The following is a 15,515-nucleotide window of genomic DNA, read 5'->3' on the forward strand; positions in this document are numbered from 1 at the left end:
AACCAAAACTGTCACTATAATCCAAGACTATACAAATTATATATTAAAATGTCCAAAATCAAATGAGGAATTCTGCAGCGGGTTTGCGCAGCGGGAAATAAATCGCAGCATGTTGTATATGCCACAAATTTACGCTGCGGTAGGTCTCCATTATGTTAATGGAGACTGCGGAAATCCGCATGGAATTCCACGATCACTCGCAGGCACTATCGTGTTTTTAATTGCGGTACTCCCATGGCATAAATCCGCGGGCGTATCTTGCAACACTCATAGGCGTGAGCCCTTGGGGTCGCCGAGGGTCGTGAACGACTAAACAGCTAATAACTACTACTTCTGTCAGCTCATGGGAATTAATGGAGCGGTGAAAAGGATATTTAAAAAATAGCCCTATATGTCACAGAAAAAAGGCAACAAAAGTAATTTTGGTAGCTGATGAAAAAAAATAGGGCAGTAAAACCACCTCATGGGTAAAATCCCTAAAAAGTGTCTGGTCCCTTAGGACTGAAACAGCCTGGTCCTTAAGGGGTTTAGAAAAACCTCATGTGCCATGCAGTAAATAGCTTTAGAGTGTCCACTAGACCTACCCAGAGCTCAGTGTCCGGATGAATCATCAGCAAGGAAGCATTCACTACTAGAGATGAGCGAGCATACTCGCTATGGGCAATTGCTCGAGCCAGCATTGCCCTTAGCGAGTACCTGCCCGCTCGAGAGAAAAGGTTCGGGTTCCGGCGCGGGGAAGCGGTGAGTTGCGGCAGTCAGCAGGCGGGAGCAGGGGGGAGAGAGAGATCTCCCCTCCGTTCCTCCCCGCTCTCCCTCGCAGCTCCCTGCCTGACGCCGGCACCCGAACCTTTTCTCGCGAGCGGGCAGGTACTCGCTAAGGGCAATGCTCGCTCGAGCAATTGCCCTTAGTGAGTATGCTCGTTCATCAGCTCTTTCAGCAGGCGGGGATTTTAAATCCCCGCCTGCTGATAGATCAGCACTACAGGGCCGGGGACAGCGCTGAGAAGATGCGGCTGAGCACCGGCAGCTGAAGGGAGGCGAGTATCTATTTTTTTTAATTTTTACACTGTTTTTCCTGGTTTTTCAGGGAAGGGCTTATATTTAAAGCCCTTCCCTGAAATCCAATTACTGGGGGGCCTGCAGCAGAATCCTCTTCCGCAGCTGTCATGTGTGACAGCTGCGGTAGGGAATTGAAGAATTCCTCTGCTGCATCTGTCACGAGTACATTCGAGTATGCTAATGCTCGAACGAGCATCAAGCTCGGACGAGCATGTTCGCTCATCTCTATGCTTCACGTATCCAGTGTTTAGAATTGGTGAACCATAGTTCAGAAGTGTATAGTTTTGACTACATTTTACTACCTCCTTTACATTTATGTACTTTTTTGTGGGATAGAAAAGTGTAGAACGAAATAAAAGGGGGTTGGTACAGTGTAGCATATCCCACTTTTCTGTTCCACGAAAAAAGTATGGAAACATATCAGTTTTTTTAATATTACGTGTCAATCGAAAAAGTATCAAAACATATGGCTGTACATTTCCATACATTTACATTTAACATGTGTTTTTGTTATCAAATGCCTTAAAGGGGTTGTCCCGTGAAAGCAAGTGGGGTTATACACTTCTGTATGGCCATATTAATGCACTTTGTAATGTACATCGTGCATTAATTATGAGCCATACAGAAGTTATTCACTTACCTGTTCCGTTGCTAGCGTCCCCGTCGCCATGGTGCCGTCTAATTTCAGCGTCTAATCGCCCGATTAGACGCGCTTGCGCAGTCCGGTCTTCTCCCTGATGAATGGGGCCGCTCGTGCCGGAGAGCTGGTCCTCGTAGCTCCGCCCCGTCACGTGTGCCGATTCCAGCCAATCAGGAGGCTGGAATCGGCAATGGACCGCACAGAGCCCACGGTGCACCATGGGAGAAGACCCGCGGTGCATCGTGGGTGAAGATCCCGGCGGCCATCTTAGTAAGGTAAGGAAGAAGTCGCCGCAGCGCGAGGATTCGGGTAAGTACTAAACGGGGTTTTTTTTTAACACATGCATCGGGTTTGTCTCGCGCCGAACGGGGGGCCTATTGAACAAAAAAAAAAACCCGTTTCGGCGCGGGACAACCCCTTTAAGGAAAAAAAAAGGTACTCATGTATAGAAGGGACTTGTTATTTGTATAGTGCCAACTCATTCTGCAGTGCTTTCAGGTAATTTATTTTATTACCCCCCAGCAAGCTGGGTACTCCTTTTACCTTGAGACGGCTACCTGAACCATGCAGGGATTGAACTTGCAACCTTCTGGTTGTGAGCGAGAGTTTAGGACTGCATACAGCTGCCTTTACACAAGGCCCCCTCAATTAAATAATTGCTCTGCCTACACACTGTGTGTGCTCCAGTTCTCTCCTGGCGCAGCCTGTGGATGACATCAGAAGTGTCATCCATGTCAATCAACAAAACAAGGGCTTTCATAGCAAAGATTCACCAAAACTCTTGGAGGGACGGGATACACCAGCAGATACTTTATGGGTAATTAGTTTTTGGTGTAAATAGTTTTCCTAAGGCCGCCTGCAGACGGCCGGGTCGGATCCCGCTGCAGACTAATCGCAGCCGTCTGCCTAGGATTTCGTTTTCTAACGCAATCCTATGGGAGCATCAACGCGCGGAAATTCAGCGGGAAATCCCGCCACGGAATTTCCACCCGTGTGCAGAGGGCCTAACTTAATTTTCGAAAGGTTCTTGTCCACGGGTGTAGCAATATCCCGCCGCGGGAGCTATCGCCGGGGAGCTGGGGAGAGCTGATGGCTCTCCGCTCTGAGCCTATCTGACAAATAGGCTCACCGCGGCGAATAGTGTCAAATCACAGCATGCTGCAATTTAAATCTTGCGAGCGGAGAATTGCTATGATTCTCCGCTCGTGGACAGCGGGGCTGCGCTTTCCATAGTAAGTCTAAGGAAAGCGTTCACTCCGTTCACCGCGGATGGATTATCGCCGTGGCAAACGCAGTGAAAAATTGCCCGTGGACAGGCGGCCTAAGGTATGTGAGGATCAATAGCTGTAAGTTTATAAAGGAGTTGTCTTATCCTACAGAGTGATGACACCGTTTATAGGAGTAAAACATTGTGCCATGTTCCTTTTACCCACTTTACAGACATGGCCCTTTTTTTTTTTCCATTTTCATTTTTTCCTCCCCCCTTTAAAAAAATTGTAGCGGTTTTATTTATTCATCGTCATTGCTGTATGAGGGCTTGTTTTTTGCGGGACGAGTTTCATTTATTTTTCAATGGTGCTATGTAATATAGCATATAATGTACTAAAAAAGTTTTTAAAAATTCTAAGTAGAGTAAAATAAATAAAAAAAGAAATCCCGCCATCTTTCGTTGCGTCTTGTTTCTACGGGGCACAAACTGCAACAAAAATGACATGATAACGTTATTTTATGGGTCAGTACGATTACTACGATACCAAACTTATATGGCTTTTTTTTGCTGTGCTACTTTTATTTTTTTTCAAAGATATTTAATTTTTTTAAAACTATTTTCTGCTGCATCTTCTGACCACAATAACTTTTTTTAGTTTTCTGTCAACATAGTTGTGCTCAGGCACCCCCAATCCTGGTAGGCGTGTAAATAGTAGTAGGCAGCAGAAGAGCTTCCACAATTTTAATTCAGTACAACGCGTTTCGGCCTTTACACAGGTAGGCCTTCTTCAAGTACAATAAGACATTAACACACGAAGGTATATATATATACTAAAAAATAATAATAGTAATTACCTGTCATCTCCTAATCGTTAACCGCCAAATGAGTTTCTGGCCTGTGGTGATGACATGGTAATTGAAAAGGTGTATGAAGAGAGATCCCCGTGCGAACTCTCTTCATACATATCCCTACGCTGTAGAACTTAACTGTACGTCCTATAGCATTAAGGGGTTAACGAGTAAACAAGCACAAATGGGCTGGGCGCTGCCTCTGATTGGTCACTGCGCTCAGCCAATCAGAGGCAGCGCTTTCTGCGGACGGGTATTTTTCAATCCCCGGCCTCCAGAAAACAGAAGACGACTGCCGAAGCCGGAAAGAAGAGCCGAACAGCAATTTTAGGTGAGTAAAAAAAAATTTCTTTCCTATTTTTTACAGCTAGGGATGATTTTCAGAGAAGGGCCTATATTTCAAAGCCTTCCTCAAAAATCATTGCTGCGGGGGTTGCCTGCAACCCATTGCTCATTTCTTCCCAAAGAGGAGAGATGGCCGCAGCGGAAACGGTGATACAATTGACATGCCACAGCTTTGCATTCAGCGCGGCTTGGCCGCAGTGTGTGGACGAGGTTTTGGCAGGTCCACTTTGCTTCTTCGGCTCGGGTTGAAGATTGCTGGCAGAATTTCCGCGGCAATTCTGCCCCATGTGAACCCAGGCTAAGGCCTCATGTCCAAGGCATGTGCGGATTCCACCCGTGCCCGCAGCCATGGACATTTCCTCATCTGTCCGGATGCGGTGCGGGCCCTCTACGGCTTGCTCTGTGCTTTTTAAAAAAAATCTCCTGCTTTCCCGCGGATCCTCTGCACGTTCGCAGTGTCAGCAGCGGGTGTGCTGCGAATCGGACGGCTTCCATTTACTTCAGTGGAAGCCAACCATGTGGGAATCCACAGAAAATGGACCACGCCGGTACTTTGTTTTTTTTCCGGTGAACACGAGGCCTGAGGGTGGCTTCACAGGAGCGGAATTTGCAGCGTGCTGCCCGCAGGAGAGTCGTGCAGCACACAATGAAGTTGCGTACTTGCTGTGTGTCGCCATTTGCCATGCAGCATCTTGGCCTGTATGTACTCGTAACACGCGCCAAGGTAGAACTTGCTGCCATCTTTATTACGCACGTGTTACGCATATTATGTGTAGGCAACAGCACAGGAGCCTGGGGCAGATTGGTTCAGCGCAAAACCCATGCGTGTAATACGCTGTCACTGCAGAATTGTATGAAGGGGCACTACTTGTCTGCTTGCCCAAACCTGACCACCACTAGCCACCATATACAGGCGGCAGGGGGTCACAGAGGGGAGAGTCACATCTGTCAGCATATCCTGTGTATGTACATGGAGGTATCAGACGGGAATACCCACAGCCGTGGTACTGCAGTGTATTATACGGTGTGATACATGTGTACACTGTATCTGCCGCCTCATGTACGTGCGGCACTGTTATGTATGAGGTGATAAACAAGCCGGCCGCCCAGAACTGTCCTTCCCGCTACGCTGCCCAGCGCCGCGCCACAGCCGTCTCCATGGCGACCAGAAACACCGGAAGAGGAAGTCAGCGCTGCAGAAGCCGTTACAGACAGAGGAACGGAGGAAGGTAACGGAGCGGCTCCGCCGCCCGGGCACGGGGTGTCTGCTCTATTCTATATCCCGGTGTTATATAGCGCTGCACTGCTCTGTATACAGCTACTAATCTGTATGTGTTCCATGTGCAGCAGCCATCAGGTTACATCACATCCACTTCTGCTCTTAGTGCTGTTTGTTAGGGTTTGCAGAGTGCAACATATTAATCTGCTGCCCCTGCGGTGGCGTTCACACGTTGCGGAATCTGCCACAGGCTGCCATACTGCCGATCGCACATATAGCACGCAGCATGTTCTATCTTAGCGCATATTATGAATGCCAAGATAGTGCATGAGCATCAGCAGCCCACAGCAAGTATGCAGCGTCACTGCATGCTGCGCAACAGTCACATACGGACGGCACGCAGCGGATCATACCTGTGTGCTGCCGCCCTAACCATGGATATGTTCCGTATATTCTGCACCATGTTATGGTTCCAGCTCTAAGAAGGTTTTCTAGAACTGCTTCTCCAAGGGTGCATCACATGGGTGATCGGGGATTCTCCTGTGTGAATTCTGTCCAATTTCGAGAAGGACTGAACTGGAAGAAAGGAACCCGTTCATATGGTTGGATTTACGCAAGGAACGATTTTTCTCTTAGTCCAATAGTCTGAGTTTAAAAAAATCACTGCATGCCCTGTTTGTGGACAGGATAGTATATCTGTGCCCCACGCATCGGACGGCACACGGGCGGGGGTGCCCCACGCATCGGACGGCACACGGGCGGGGGTGCCCCACGCATCGGACGGCACACGGGCGGGGGTGCCCCACGCATCGGACGGCACACGGGCGGGGGTGCCCCACGCATCGGACGGCACACGGGCGGGGGTGCCCCACGCATCGGACGGCACACGGGCGGGGGTGCCCCACGCATCGGACGGCACACGGGCGGGGGTGCCCCACGCATCGGACGGCACACGGGCGGGGGTGCCCCACGCATCGGACGGCACACGGGGGCGGGGGTGCCCCACGCATCGGACGGCACACGGGCGGGGGTGCCCCACGCATCGGACGGCACACGGGCGGGGGTGCCCCACGCATCGGACGGCACACGGGCGGGGGTGCCCCACGCATCGGACGGCACACGGGCGGGGGTGCCCCACGCATCGGACGGCACACGGGCGGGGGTGCCCCACGCATCGGACGGCACACGGGCGGGGGTGCCCCACGCATCGGACAGCACACGGGCGGGGGTGCCCCACGCATGGGACGGCACACGGGGTGTTGGTGCGTTGCCTGATACACGCTCTGCCTCAGAATCTCGGGCGCAACTCACTATTAGCCATGTATATACGGCCCAAGAAAGAGCACTGGTGGCAGTTTATGGCTAACGCACATGTAGAAACTAGAGCTACTGACCATATGGGGAGCTGCAGGTGGCCACATTTCTTTAGTAGTAGCCACTGCAGGAGAAATATAGTGGTTTTACAGTGGCAATTGAACAAATGAACAGGCTACTATGTAATAGACCTCCATAATGGCAGCTCCTTCCTCTGGCTAATAGAAGGGGCCTTGAGTGAGTCGGGCACATAAGCAGTAGGCTAGAGCTACACAGCCACTTTGTTTGCTTGGCACATGCCCCGTCACTCAGTTACGTACAATGTGACCCAACAGTTGTGGACAATCTGATGCATCTTTGGTTGCAAATTGCAAGTGACTTCCAGTTTAGAGTTTAGCATGACTTGGTGACAAGATGCACATTTCTTTGTCGGGTAGCTAAAAGTCGCCATGTGGCCCTACCTTGGGGTATACCCAACGTTTATGGCAGATTCATAGTACATGCCATCAATGTCTGATAGATGATGACCCGCAGCTCTATAGAGAAGGGGTCCCCTTAATCTGCCTGATGAGACGGAGACCACTTTCAGGTGGGGTATGAATGGAGAGGTCAGTCTTCGTCGTTTCAGACCACTTCATCAGGTTTTAGCTATTTAAATAGCATTCTGCAATAAGACTTACCAAACGACACACTAGCCCATCAGGATATCTATTGACTAGGGATTCGTGGCACTTGGGAGACATTTCTACAACTTGCTAAATAACACTGCAGGCTTGAAAGTAATATGTCTTTCGACCTCCATGATGATACAGGTTCACCTTGTGTCATCGTCTTGTCATCTACTCCTCTCTTGAAATAACTGTTCTCTTTATGTCATCAGATGGCATTGCCAACACTCCCATCATACTGGCACAGTCGTAGTAGACTTCTGGAGAAGCAAATCGTGCGTCATAGAGAGCAAGAGGCCCGATTTCGTCATGAATGGGATTTGACCAACCGCTACTTCAAGAATACGGATGTGTGCAGCAGTAAACAAGCCCAATGGAGTTCGAGGGTTTCATATGAACATAGGTAATAGTTTAAGTTTTTTTCCATTTATAAAATGTGAGTAATATATTTACAGGTATGAGAACATCACAGATGCGGCTGGAAATACCAGAAGAAAAGACACTGCATGCGGTGCTTTTTCTTCCGGCCAGCTGGGCAAAAAGCGGGTGGACGCCATTTTCCTCAGTAGAGTCTACCCACCGCTGGTCATTCTGTCGAGAGATGGAGCTTTTCGGCCTTGGGGATTCCCCTCTCCAGCAGGAAAGCGGAATCCCCAGCGCAGGTGTAAAACCACCCAAATAATATAAATTTTCTGCTTTGCATTGCTCTGGGCATGATGTGTTATTCTGCATCTCATAATTCCTATACCAAGCTGTATGGCCGCCTGCAGACGAGCGGGTCGGATCCGGCGGCGAGAATTCTTGCCGCTGGACCCAACCCGAGCGCCTGCAGAGACGAGCGCGTACTCACCCGCGCCCGGCGGCCCCGGCTCTTTCATGTGCTGGCTGCCGGGCAGCCTGCGCATGCGCAGACCGGAGCCGGCGGCCGGGTGAGTGACGTTTCTGTGGGACATGCCGCTGTTTGTTTGCCACGCGAGATTTCGCGTGGCCAAACCGCGGCCGTCTGCATAGGAGTGCGTATTGTAATGCACTCCTATGCAGGCTTTCAGTGGCGGAAATCCTGCGGCGGGATTTCCGCCCGTGTGCAGGCGGCCTAAGTTGGCACCATATACATGAACATCTCCATGGTTTACTAATTATCAGTAAAGAGCTGTTTGCATCCCTGGAAAAAAGAATTTCAGTAGTTAATTTAGCTTTCTGAAAACGTTAATATAATCATAAATAATGTTTTTAGTATGAATGCTTATCATCGGGAGAAGCAGAAAGAAGAGAAAAAAAAGAACTTGGAGCGACGAAGAGAAGAGCTTCGCAAACTGTTGCAGGAAGAACGAGATTTACTTGAGGCGGAACTCAAGGAGCTTTCTCAAAACAGGGATCCCGATCTTGCTAGCATGAGGGAGAAGGCTGAGGAGCTAAAGTTCGCGCGGGAGGAAAGGAGGAAAAAGGTTTCCTAAATTGTTTACACTTATTTAATTAAGTGTGCAGTTATTAAAAAGCGTGATAATGAATTAACACTCAAATTTGTCTGTTTAGCTTGCAGATGAGTTAATGTTCGAGCAGTGGAAGAAGAACAATATGAGGCTGCGTGAGGTAGGAGCCTTTCATCTTCTTAGTAAGGCCGTCTGCACACATGCGGGTCAGATTTTGCATGCGGAATCCCATACCGGAATCTGGCCCTGGCATCAGTGGAGTCTGCGCGAACCTGCTTTTCTTTTTCTTCATCTGTACTGCAGATGGTACGCACGGCTCACCATTGGACATGCACAGTACATCTTTTTTTTAAGCTTCTGCTTTTTCTTAGCGAGGACACGGCATCCGCGACCGTCAATTGCGGAAGTGCCGCCGATCAGGCGGCTTCCATTGACTTCAGTGGAATGGAGCATGCTGCAATTTTTCCTCCGAGAGCAGAAATTGCAATTGGTTTCCGCTTGTGTGCAGGAAGAATCACTTTTCAATAGCATGCTGTGGACAGTAGTTGCTGCAAATTCGCACGTGTGCAGGCGGCCCAAGGCAGAATGTGACTTTAAATAGAAGTTTGCTGCTTACGTAGCAGAAATACAAATAAATGTGGGTCCTTGAGTTTTCCTTTGCTCAAAATATTACTTAGGCTGAAAAAAGACATAGGTCTATCCAGTTCAGCTTATTACCCACTAATGTTGATCCAGAGGGAAAAAAAAGAAAACAAAGTTATCTCCCACCCACATAAGGGATAACTTGGTGATTGTGGGGGTCTTACTGCTGAGAACGGGGGTCCCGTGACCCCATTCTCCTCATTGTGGGCTTACAGCAGCCCATGCAGTGAGAAAGAGACTGAATGAAGCGTAGGTCTCTCTTTCAATTAGACTGCAGAGTGGGCCAAGTGCTCTGGTATTTCTATCAGCTGCATTGAAATTGACGGAGCGCTGACTGCTCATGCTTGGCCAGCACTCCATTTATTCTGACATCACTACAGAGGTAGTAGTGACTGCTGCAGTGACAAGCACACAGGGCCAGGTAACCCTTTGGATACTGGTACAACCCCTTTAAAGTGTTTCTATCTAAATACAAACCCTGATTAAAGGGATTGTGCCAAGAAGGCAACCTTTTCTTATATGCCCTAGGACACGTGTCAAACACAAGGCCCACAGGGCGAATCCGTCCCGCTGCCTCATTTTATGTGGCACGCGGCGTGCCGACAGCTGCTCACCACTGAAGCGATTACCAGCTGGGGTGCCACAGCTCCCCGCTGGTAATCGCACTTTTGCTGTTGATCCTGACACACACTCTGACGTCGGTGTGCAGCCGGGATCCTTCTCCCCTGAGTCCCCTGCTCTTCAGTTCTGCAGGAGAGGACTCGGGGAGAAAGCGTTCCGGGCTACACACTGACGTCAGTGTGCACCCGGGCTCAGCGCGAGCAGAGCGGGAGCGGCGCTGACAGCAAGGAGGAGGTAAGTATATGGGTTGAGGGGGGGTTAATATTATTGACGGGGATAATAATACTGTGGGGTTATTACTGCTGAGGGGGTTAATATTACTGTGGGGGTCGCTATTACTACTGGGGCCACTGTGGGGTACCCTGTTACTACTGGGGCCACTATAGGGGTCACTATTAGGGCTCGTTCACATGGGCGTAATCATATTTCGGTCGCACAAATATGCTGCGTATTTGCGCAATTGAAAATTGCTTATGCCTGCATACTTGGGCACGCAAAAAAGAACGCAGATGGGCCCCCTGAGATGGTGCGCAAATATGCAGTGAATGCACAGGTTTCCTGCACATTCACCTCGTATTTGCGCGGCCCATTCACTTCAATGGCCTATTGGGGTGCGGAGTATGCAGCAAAATAGGTCATGCTGTATGAAAATATAAATCATGTGAATGAACTCATTGAAATCAATGGCTTCTATTCACTGCATATTATGTACGCTAATATGCTTGTGTGAACGAGCCCTTACTGTACTGTCTTACAATCGGCCCTTTGAAGGTCACCATAAGCCTGATGTGGCCCTCGGTGAAAATGAGTTTGACAACCCTGCCCTAGGGTATATGTACATTAAAGAGCGGCATAACCCCCTCTGTGCTATAAAATGAAATCTGCATCGTTGAAGGAGAGTTGTAGTCCATACATAACTACCGTATTTTCTCAAAAATAAGACCCTGTCTTATATTATTTTTTTCCCTAAAAGAGGTGCTAGGTCTTATTTTCAGGGAATGTCTTATACTTACCTAGCTGGCTCGGTCCAGGTCCCTCCCACTGCTCTCCAGAGCTCCGCTCCGACGCGCTTCTTGCAGTCTTCAGCTGCCCACAGAAGATCACTTTCTGTTTACGGGATTTATAAATCCCACCTCCAGGAAGCGATGGCTCTGATTGGCACTACTCAGACAGTCAATGCAGTGCTCGATGAACCAATGCAATGACTGTGATTGGTTCATCGTATGCTGCATTGATTGGCTGAGTAGCGGTTGAAGAACCAATCGCAGCCATCACGTTGTGACTGTGGGATTTATGAATTGGCTGAGCCACAGTATTGATTGTATAATTCATAAATCACGCCTCCACAAGGCAATGGTTGTGATCGATTCTTGAGTGCTGCATTGATTTGGCTGAGTCACGATCGAAGAACCAATCATAGCCATTGTTTCCTGGAGGTGGGAAAGACCAGAACGATAATCGTCCTGTGTAAAAGGGCATTAACCTGCGACTTGCGCTGCGACCTCATTGACTTCAATGACCGTGCAAGGTCTGAAACCTAGCAGTAAGGCCCATTTACACGCAAAGATTAATCTTTCAAATGATAAAGATTTAAACTCCATTTAGATGTAACGAATGCCAGGCAAACAATGCCTGACACTTGTCCCTGTGTGTCTTCGCTCCCGCTCTGTTGCACAGGAGCTAGTAGCGCTGGTTTGCTCACAGAGCGGCCAGCAGGAAAATTTTTTTTACTCCTCGCTCTTCCCCGCTGTTCTCCATTGACTTAACATAGTGGCCGTTCAGTACTGAACAGCTGCTATTTACACTGAGCGATCAGCTCATCGTCCATCCTTTATGCAGCAGCACAAGAGTGAGTATGTAGGGGGAGGAGTGTCAGGCATCGTTTGCATAAAGTGTTAATGGCCATTAATTTCCATTAACACATTATCCGCTTCATTTGCATGTGAAAGGGCCTTCAGGAGCTGTTTGCAGAGCCCAGCCTGTGATTAATCACACCACCAGCTGTGCACACAGCTGCATTGTTCTGCTAGTGGCTGTTGACACTTTACAATGTTATCTGCTGGCTTTCTGCTGAGATAACAGCCTGCAGTCTACTGAGAGATAAATGTGTTTGCTTTATCTCCAGTAGCTAAACGATGGATTTGAAGTTCAGCTTAAAATCATCATTCAAACGAAAAGTGCCGGGTGCCTGCGTTTACATATAATTATCGCTCAATTTTAGTATTTTGAGCGATAATCGTTACGTGTAAATGGCCCTTTAAGCACCATATGTCAATTGCACACAGAGGAAACTAAAAAGTTTCCCAGAGTGCTCCTTTTGAGGACTTATATTTAGTGATAAATTTTCTACCGATGTTTATAGAAAACTGCATATTTATTTTGAATGTCCTATTCCTTTTTTAAGTTATGAATTTCTATGTAGGTAGAAACCAGTTTACATGAAAAGCATGTGATTGACGCCTGGGCAGAGCAGGTCACGGAGAAGGATGAGGTGAGTGTTCAGCTATTCTGGTTTATTGTAAATGGACATTTCTTTCTTGTTGTTGAACAAAACAGTGAGGTTCTACCTCATGGTCACTTGTTTTTCCTTCTAGGAAAAAATGGTTGAGGAGGAAGAGAAGAGGAGGTTTGAAAACCAGTATGAGCTTGCCAGGAAAGAGGCCTTGGAAAATATGAAGAGAGAGGAGGAGCGACGTCGTCAGGCAGAAAAGGACCGTGTCGAGGTCCTACAACAGCAGATGGAGGAGCTTAAGCTGAGGGATATGGAGGTAAGATTACGGGCCCCACACAAAGCAGGAGAGATATAGACTGAGATTTTCTCATATATTCTTTGCAAAACAAAAAGAGAAAAAAATCCATCCCCCCCAGAAGGGGGAGGAGTTTTGCTGCAAAATGCAGCATGCAGTTACATCTCAGACAGATATACAAATGAGGGTGATTGGTCTTGACACCTGAGGGTGAAGTCACACAAACGTATATCGGCTCGGTTTTCACGCCAAGCCGATATACGTTGTTCTCGTGTGCAGGGGGGGGGGGGGGGATGGAAGAGCCAGGGCCAGGAACTGTGCTCCCGCCCCCTCTCTGCCTCCTCTCCGCCCCTCTGCACTATTTGCAATGGGGAGAGCCGGGACAGGGGCGGGGCTAATTCCCGGACCTTAGCCCCGCCCCACCTCCTCTCATTGTAAATAGTGCAGAGGGGCGGAGAGGAGGCAGAGAGGGGGCGGAGCCTCAGTTCCTGCACTTGGCTCTTCCATCCTACCCCCCCCCCCCCCCGCACACCAGGACAACGTATATCGGCTCGGCGTGAAAACCGAGCAGATATACGTTCGTGTGAATGCACCCTGAGGCCTTAAAAGTGGTTCCACCCTTGGCCTATATAAAGGCTCACAGAGGCTACTTGTGTGCAGTGGACCTCTTTTTCCATTTGTAGAGCTTGTTGACCACTAGATACCTCTATAATGCAATCCAAGAGATTTCACCCCATTACCAGAGTTTGAGAGGGGGCACATTATTAAAATCTTAGAAGCTGGATTGTCGTATTGACTTATTGCTGCCACCTGAGCCGTTCTCAGACTATTTGGTGGAGTTGAGACTAGTGGATACATGAGGGCACGCACACAAGGCTTCCGGCTAAGGATGTCCTCAACAGACCACCGGTAGAGAGGATCATCTGATCATTGCGCAAGCAGCTCTAACTCTTTCATTGTTCGCCATGCAGAGGAAGGGGGCACCATTGTTACAGGCCCTTGTGTCTATGAGAACCATTTCCAGGTACTTGTCTGAAGGGTATTTGGTCTCACAGCACCCATTATTCGTACTGCCTTGGACACCAACTGTCGCCTCTGTTTGCAGTAGTGCCTTGAATGCCGAAACTGGACTGCTATGGAGTGATGCTGGGTTGTCTTCGAATCCAAGTTTAGTTTGGACACTGACAGCTGTGTTTTTGTCAGGAGACCTAGGGGTGAGCACCTCAATTTTGCCTTTGCTGTGGAGCGGCACATGGCCCTCAACGATGGTCTGGGGAGCTATCATATATGACAGTCGGTAACCCCTAGTGGTGGTATAAGGGACAATGACAGCTCAGCGATATGTTCAGGACATCCTGCAGCCACATGATAATGCTCGGCAGCACACAGCAAGGGTGTCACAGGAATGTCTCTACCAGTGTCCAACTTCCATGGGTGCCCGGGCGCCAGATTTATTACCAGTAGAACATGTATGGGACCATCTGGGATGCCAACTTCGTCAGCCTACGAGTTTCCGCGACATAGAGGTTCAGTTACAGCAAATGTGCACCGATACGCTGAAGGATACCATACAGTACCTGTATGCCTCTATGCCCACGCGTATCACATCTTGTATCCAAGCTAGAGGTGGTACAACAGGGTACTAGAGCCTCCATGCCCGCCCGTATCACATCTTGTATCCAAGCTAGAGGTGTTACAGCAGGGTACTAGAGTCTCCGTGCCCCCTGTATCACATATTGCATCCAAGCTACAGACGGTACTAGAGCCTCCATGCCTGCCTGTATCACATCTTGTATCTAAGCTAGAGGTGGCACAACAGGGTTCTAGAGCCTCCCTTTAAGTGTTGTTTTCTGCAATAAATTAGCTTTTTGCTCTGATATTGTAGTCACTTACTTATATCAATGTTACAATCACACATAAAGAAAGTTTCATTTGTTTCCAACAACTCCTTCTAGGCGCTTGATTCTTTTTTGACAGTGAGTGTACTTCGAATATGAGGAAGAATCTGCAAATGTATGGAGACTCGGTAGTTAGCACTTTTGTCTTGGAAGGACCTATTCCGTGGGTTTAAATCTAACTAGGACATCTGTATGGAATTTTGTGTTTAGTGGGGTTCTATAGGTAGTTTGATTTCCTTTCACATCCGCCAGTCAACATAGACATGATTGTTGGCAAGATCTAATGAGAAATGGCTTGGGTAGTTTGACACTTTATAGCCCCCAGTTACATTGTAATTATTGTAAAGCATGCAAAATTAAATAGACTTGAAAGTATATGTTTACATACGTATTATAGATTAAAAGGTGTATTTTAGTCCTGTGCTTTCTATAACTGGCAACTTCACAGATGGTTTAAAAACGTCCTGCCGTATTCTGTTTACAGCTTCTATGGTAAGAGCCTACAAACTATGTACTGTAATTCTGCAGTCATGTTTCCTTCCATATGTCCTTTACTTTTTGATAACGTACATTTCATATGTTAGCAAGAAGTAAGTAATAGATGGAAGAGTATGACTGCATGATCATACACAAGGTTTACTTGTAGTTTGTAATCGCACAGGTCTGCACAGGAGCTGCAGACACCAAAGAATAGATTTTTAATCCAAACCATTTGCAAAACCACTTCATTTTGCACACATTGGAGCAATGATTTCTTTTGAAAGGTCTACATAGCTTTTAATTTTTCGACTAAGGAAACCTGGTTTTACCTGAATAGTTCATTGTAGGATATTACATTTTGTTAAAGTGTATGTTTTCAGTTATTACAGTAGTA

General features: G+C 48.0%; 1 protein-coding gene across 2 annotated transcripts in view; it reads left to right on the forward strand.

The window, feature by feature from the left end:
• The first annotated feature begins 5,284 nt into the window (after positions 1-5,284).
• TCHP (trichoplein keratin filament binding) overlaps positions 5,285-15,515 on the forward strand; it is a 72,386-nt gene continuing 62,155 nt past the window's right edge. For both annotated transcript variants that reach the window (XM_066603884.1, XM_066603883.1), the window contains exons 1-6: positions 5,285-5,331; positions 7,516-7,706; positions 8,538-8,748; positions 8,837-8,893; positions 12,419-12,487; positions 12,591-12,764. In XM_066603884.1, coding sequence (XP_066459981.1) covers positions 7,516-7,706; positions 8,538-8,748; positions 8,837-8,893; positions 12,419-12,487; positions 12,591-12,764 — 702 coding nt within the window. In that variant the 5' untranslated portion in view covers positions 5,285-5,331. The remainder of the gene's footprint in view (positions 5,332-7,515; positions 7,707-8,537; positions 8,749-8,836; positions 8,894-12,418; positions 12,488-12,590; positions 12,765-15,515) is intronic.

The sequence above is a fragment of the Eleutherodactylus coqui genome, chromosome 5, assembly GCF_035609145.1.
Source record: "Eleutherodactylus coqui strain aEleCoq1 chromosome 5, aEleCoq1.hap1, whole genome shotgun sequence".
Taxonomy (NCBI): domain Eukaryota; kingdom Metazoa; phylum Chordata; class Amphibia; order Anura; family Eleutherodactylidae; genus Eleutherodactylus; species Eleutherodactylus coqui.